The sequence below is a fragment of the Phoca vitulina genome, unplaced genomic scaffold, assembly GCF_004348235.1.
Source record: "Phoca vitulina isolate PV1807 unplaced genomic scaffold, GSC_HSeal_1.0 scaffold18, whole genome shotgun sequence".
NCBI classification, from domain to species: domain Eukaryota; kingdom Metazoa; phylum Chordata; class Mammalia; order Carnivora; family Phocidae; genus Phoca; species Phoca vitulina.
In genome coordinates, this window is record NW_022589721.1 from 34,086,950 (window position 1) to 34,093,373 (window position 6,424).

The window sequence follows — 6,424 nt, forward strand, 5'->3', positions numbered from 1 at the left end:
GGGGGGCAGAGGGGGGCGGAGGGGGGCGGAGGGGGGCAGAGGGGGGCGGAGGCGGGGTGGAGCCCAGGGTCAGTAGATACAGAGCCCAGCAGGCCTTCGTGGCCTCAGGCTAGAGGCCGCTCTGAGAACTCACTGGCCCTCCTCCTCTCTGCCTCCCCGACCAACCCTCACAGCACTCTACGAAGAATGAGAAGATTAAAGATTTGGAGTCTGTGATCCGATCACCCCTCCCCTTCCCCCCTTCCCTTCACTCCTGGGTTCCCAGACTGGCCTGGCTCTCAGCATTTCCCCTGGAGGACGGTGTCCAAGTCTGTTCTCCAGTGCCGAGCATCCTCCTCCCCCTCTCCCCCCCAACCCCAGCCTCCACCTCTCTCCTCCACCTCTGACACCCAAGGGAAGGGCCCTGGAGGCAGGGACCCAGTCCTCCAGAGGTGAGAACAGGGCCCTGCACCTCAGGGTCTGTTACATACAGGACGAGAAGGAACCGAGCAGAGGCTGGGGCTGAGCCCACCCAGGGTATGGACCCGCAGGGGGGAGACGCAGTCTGCCCTCCTTCTGCTCAGTGGCCGAGGTGGCTGGTGGCCAAGGCTGCCGTCCTCAGTGGCCCCAGTGCAGGAGCTGCCGAAGAGGGGCTGGGAGGTCCCCACCAGCCCTCCCCAGGCGACCCTCCTGAGAAGGCCAGCAATCTGCAGCGTGGTGGAGGGAGAATGCAGGAAGGGATGCTGAGCTAGTAGCGTCCCGGGAGAACCAGGATGGGGGGGCAGATGCGGGTCTGGGGAGGTAGGGCCCAGGGGAGGGGAGGGAGCCTGCTGCCAGGGGCATGGGGGGGCGCTCCGGTGAGGTCTCCTTGTGTGCTCCACCCCCACCCCCCCACCCCACCCCAGGCTGAGGCTCTGGCGCCATGGAGGGGCTGGTTCCAGTCCTGTGGGCTTTGCTGGTGTCTGCGGAGTTTGCTGGCAGCAAGAAAGAGCCAGGTAGGGGCGGGCGCGGGGGGCGCGGGGCTCGCAGGGCGCGGGGCTCGCAGGGCCTGGGGCTCGCAGGCCGCGTGGGCAGCCCTCTCCACCGGGGCCCCCTGGCTGCCCCACAGGTGTGAACCTGAGCTGTTACCAGTGTTTCAAAGAGACCAGCCAGGCGCTGTGCACGCCCACCGTGTGCTACCCCACCGACCAGGTCTGCGTGTCCAACGCGGTGGTCTTCCTCAGCAGTAAGTCTGGGGGCCGCGGGGTGGGGGGCAGGGCTGGGTCCTGACGCCCCTGGTCCACAGCCCCACTGCGCTCCCCTAGCACTGGACCCCCGGGGGGAGCACGCACACATTCTGAATTGTTCTCTTTCCGAAGCACCAGTTCTTAAATGCTGCCCCTCCAGAACTGCCCGCAGGGCAAGGGCTCGGGTGTAATTGAACGTACAGGGAGACCCAGGCGTCCAGACGGATGACTGCGCAGAGGAGACTCAGCCAGGCAAGGCGCTGGCCCAGGACGCCTGGCTGCCCACTGCTGTCCACCGCGCCTCGCCCCGCCTGGCTGCTGTGGGGCTTAAGTAATAAGACCTGACTTTAAAAACAAGCCTTAGAGGAGATTCTAAAGTGGAACGTGAACACATTCCCTGTTGAAATATCACAGAGCAAACCACTAGAAATACTCCTCTATAAAATTATAAAAATATCCAGAGAGAACTGGATGTGGAGAGGCCCATCTGCTCTCCCGAGAAAGCCCAGAAGCCGCCCAGAGGGTTCCAGGGCCCCGCGGGCCTGCGCAGCCCAACGCAGCCGCCCCCCTCCGTGGCTTCAAGGCCTCCGGGCCTGGCTGGAGCGTCAGTCACCGAATCCGCTCCGCACGCCGAACCTCAGGAGGTGTCTTGTTCCCTGGTTGTCCAGTAAGGATGCAGGAAGGTCCCTGTTGCACAGCCGGGCTTCCCGGAGACGAGCCTGTCAAGGGTCCGCGCGGTACGGCCCGCAGCACGTTTGCCGGACACACTGGGCAGGCTGGGGGGCGGCGCTGGGGACCGCTGGGCGGGGCCGCGAGCGTCAGGCCGGCATCGCGCCCGCTGGATCCTTTCCACCTCGACCGCTCATTTCAGGGGGCAGGCCCAGCCCCTCCCCGCGCTTCTGCCACCTGGGGGCGGCACTGAGCGCCCTTCCCGAGGCTGCGCCCCTTCCAGGCCTGGCTTTTCCTTACCGAGGGAGGGAATGTGCTGATGCTGAGGACATCGGTGCTGGGACCGAGTGCGGTTTGAACCTCTTCCCCCGCCCCCCCACCCCCGGTTGGCTTTTCCCTTAGCAGTTTCCTTTACCTGGGCTCCACCTAGGGGTTCTGTGTCCGGTTTTGTGGCCTGAGGGCCTGGGGGGTGCCTATTAGTGGCCCTCCCTGCAAGGAGCAGACATTAGTGGGCTCTCTTTAGGGGCCCCCTCACCTGGGCCCTGACCTTTGCCCCCAGATCTCTACCCTGAGCACTGGGAAGAGGGCGCTGGGAGCTCTGGGAGGAGGAGGCCGGTGTCTTGCCTGCCTTCAGGTGCCCCAAACCGAGCGGCACCCAATGGCCCACGAGCTGCCATGATACAACGTAACATGATCACCACATCATACAACCTGATATAATTCAACAGGACAGACTTTAACAATCCACACAACCAGCAGGACATAACGGGGTACCATATAATAAAGGGGGAGGGTCATCTCTTCTACAGTTTGGGTGTTTTGAGTGTTTTCCTTTTTTCCGATGTTCCCTTCAGAGGCTTCTGCCACATCCTTAAATGAGCAGTGGGAGGACAAGGCTAAGTCCAGGACTGGGCGAGTAGAGGGGACAACCACGTCCAGTCTCTGTCCACTCCGCTCTACCCCACATCCCCAAGATTTGCAGGCTTCTGGGGGGGGCCAGGGTGGTCCAGGCCGTGTGTGGCTCCAGGGAAAAGCCCGCGCCAGGCCAGCAGTCCTGAACCCTGATTTTGTTGTGACCTCGAAGGTGACCGTGCGGAGCCATGTTCCCACTACCCTTGAGGGTCCCACAATTCTCTGATTCTCAGGTCAAGTTCTGCTTTTTGCCACATGGCAAAAGTTCTGGTTTTGTTTCACATGGAAAACACCCCTCCCCCACCTCCATGCCTCTTCCTGTGACCACCCGCCCTCCTTCCTGCAGGCTGGCAGACACCTGCCACCGCCTCTCTTTTGCAGAATCAAAGGTGACACTTTCTCTCAGCAAGCGCTGTGCTCCCAGGTGTCCCAACACCAACATGAAGTATGAGTGGACACTGGGACCCAGGATACTAGGCAGGATCATCAGGCAGTGCTGTTCTGGATATCTCTGCAACAGGGCACCCACCATACGAGAGGGTCCCTGGGCCCTTCGAAGGGGGGTCCTGCTTGGAGCGGGCCTCCTCTGGGTCCTGCTGTGAGCACCTTCCCCTCTTGGCCCCACAGACCCACTGTATCCTCCCACCTCCTGCTTCAGCCCTGCCCCCATCCTTTTCAAGACACTGGGTGGGACCTCCCCCCTCTGAGGTTGCAGGAAGCATGCTGTTGCCTCCGTCCCGGACCTGGCCACTTCTCCCATCTCTGGCAGGGGCCCTTTGTTCAGACAGCCCGGAGAATGTAGCCCAGTCCCGCTTGGAGGAGAAAGGGCATATCCCAGTATGGGGTAACGGCTCTCTGTATAAGGTTGCTCACCCTGAACACACTGTTTAGGGCCCTGTCGGGGGCAGGAAGAGCCTGGGCAAGGCCAGAGGGTGGCTGCAACCCGGGCTCTGGCTTGGACTTGGCCAACCCCCTCCCCCTGGCCCAGCCCCATCTGCCCGTAGGGGCACAGGCAGAGTCAGGCTGTGGGTGCCCACCTGTGCATTGAGACCACGACCACCACTCCTGGAGACAATAAACTCATTGCCTGACCACTCCGTGCTCCTGCTCCTTCAGCTGCTTCCGCCTGCCAGGCCCAGACCACATCCCTCCAGCCCACCTCTCTACAGACCTGTGTGGTTGCCCATCGTCCATGACAGAAGCGGTCAGATCTGGACAAGACCACCCAGCTGGGCCAACCGAGCATGGGGATGGCCCCTGGGTTCTGGGTCTAGCACTGCATAAGCAGGAGGCCAGGGGGCCAGTAGACCACTGCGTGGACGTGGGGGAGACACTGGAGGGTGGCGGTCTGGGGCGTGTGGGTGGTGCCCATGTAAGGTATTAGGATGCAGAGACGCTGGGAAGGAACGGCTGGACAGTGGGGCCGTGTTTGTGGGCAGCTGGGTTGGAGAGAGTGAGGGCTGATGGAAGGGCTTCCAGGACAGCCCCCTGCCTGGCCAGGGGGAGGGTCGCCCAGGTGAGGGCACAGGTGAGGAGCAGGTTGGGACGGGTAGAACCAGTGACAAGCTCAGGACTGTCCAGGCTGAGCTGGAGCACCCACAAGACACCCCGGGGGACGTCCTGGAGGATGGGGCTGAGAGCAGGGCCCTTGTGTAGGGGACGAGGAGGAAGAGGAGAATCTGTGGGGGGGGGGTGGCATCAATAGGCAGCACATCCCCCAAAACACAGGAGAGTGCTGCTCCCCACTCCCAGCTCGTCAGGCCTGCCTGACCCCAAGTCTGCACACCTCCACCCCCCACGCACCTCCAACTCCTCCCCATTGCCCCATCTTCACACCTCTCCCCTGCCCTGGGGTCTTCACCCCTCCCCACCAGGGTCTGCACCAGCCTGGCTCTAGGTCCTTACACCTGCCTTCCATGGCACCTGCACCCCATCTCCAACTACTTGTCATTTCCCCCACGGACTCAGGTGGACCTGGCTGCCCCGTGGTGCCCCAGGGCCTTTGCAAGTTTGGGACAACCCTGGGCCTTGGCTCACCTCTGGAAGCCGCTGGAGTTAAGCTGAGATCTCAGATAAGATGCCCCAAGATTCTCAGCCTGGAGCAGACCTTCACTGTGCTTGTGAGTTTTCATGCTGAATTTAAATGTCACCTCATAACCGGGCTGTCCGGGCAGGCCTGTCGCCATCTGTTGTCCGAATCTCCCCACTCAGGGGCCCTGGCACGTTGGGGCATCAGGAGTCTCTGGTTCCCTGAGCTTTGGGCTGGCCAGAAAGCCAGTGCAGAGGGGAAATGACCACTGGTGTAAACAGTTGGGGGTCTTCCTTCAGAGCTGCATTTACCTAGGAAGTATGTGTGTGTGATCTGGGTCAGGGGCCACTATGCCCTGTGTCCCCATGGCCCACTCTTCCAGCCACTCTCTGCTTCCCTCTCCATGAAGATGAGCACCTTCGGAACTGGGGCTCTGGTCCCTCCTCTGGATAGGGGACCAAGGATTGCAAGCCCTCAGGGCAGCCTCTTGGCTGGAAATCAGAACATTTGCTGAATAAATGGGCACATTAGTCGCTAAAGAATGAGTGAGGGAAGCATCTAGGAGCAGTGGGGAAATTACCCAGAGTGGTGACAAATGCTTAGCGAGACTAAGACGTGGGGCTAGGGGCACCGGAGCGGCTAAGAGGGCAGCCCGCCCTCCTTCAGGGCCCCTGCGTCCTACCCAGCCGCTCCGCTTCCCAAGTCCCCAAATGCCAGGTGATCGCCCCCCCCCAGACACCAAGCAACATGGGACGACTGTAGGGCAACAGGAAGACTGTGCATTCTGTGGGTAGGGCTCTACTCATTTATTAGTTCCAGGAGTTTTGTTGTTGACTCTTTGGGGACCAGGGTCTCCTTCACGCTTACCGCTAGAAAACTCAGGTCCTGACACGAGCCTATCACCTCATGGTGATGCCCGGATTTGCCGGCTCATCTCCATCCCGGCTCATGCCCTGCCTTCCCTTTCTTCCACCCCACCTGCTTCTGATTCTCCTATTTTGCACTACCTTAACTCTAACTACGAAGTGGATTTGGTGAGTCAGTGTCTATAATTTCTCTCTTTCTCGACGCTGGTCCTCGGTGCTGTGCGCAGGGCGTTGCCTTGGGGAGCTGATGATGCTGATGATGACACAGCCCCGGCGGCGAAGCTTGGGTCTCTCTGCCCAGACACCCTGCATGAGACGCGCTCTCAGGACGCACCTGCCCAGCAGCCCGGGGCCAGTGCGCTGGTGCAGATCTCGAACGGAAAAGCGGGCCGTGAGGCTGTCCGGTGTTGCCTCCACTCCCCTTAGCCTGGGAAGTAGACCCAAAAGCCCCTATTCTCAGGCTGGCATGTGTGCCGTATACACTGGGAATTAGGTCACATGCTCACTTCATATGCAAGAGAATCCACCGTCCAGTGTCCCCTGCAGGCTCCTGTCCCGTCCAGCGTCCCCTGCAGGCTCCCGTCTCTCGTAGCCCCCACCCCGCCCCGCCCCTGGGGCGAGCACCTGGCGGCCGCTCTGCCCCGCTGAGCCTGGGACACAGCAGCCGGCATTCTCGATTTGTCCTCCATGTCCAGATTTTATCATTTAACAATAAATCATCCCATGGGCCGTGTTCTCTGACC

General features: G+C 61.3%; 1 protein-coding gene across 1 annotated transcript; it reads left to right on the plus strand.

Annotated features, from left to right (window-relative positions):
• The first annotated feature begins 901 nt into the window (after positions 1–901).
• Positions 902–3,388, plus strand: LY6L (lymphocyte antigen 6 family member L). Its single transcript, XM_032416113.1, has 3 exons — positions 902–974; positions 1,088–1,204; positions 3,168–3,388. The coding sequence occupies exons 1-3, from the start codon at positions 902–904 to the stop codon at positions 3,386–3,388; spliced, it is 411 nt and encodes a 136-aa protein (XP_032272004.1).
• The last annotated feature ends 3,036 nt before the right edge of the window (positions 3,389–6,424 follow it).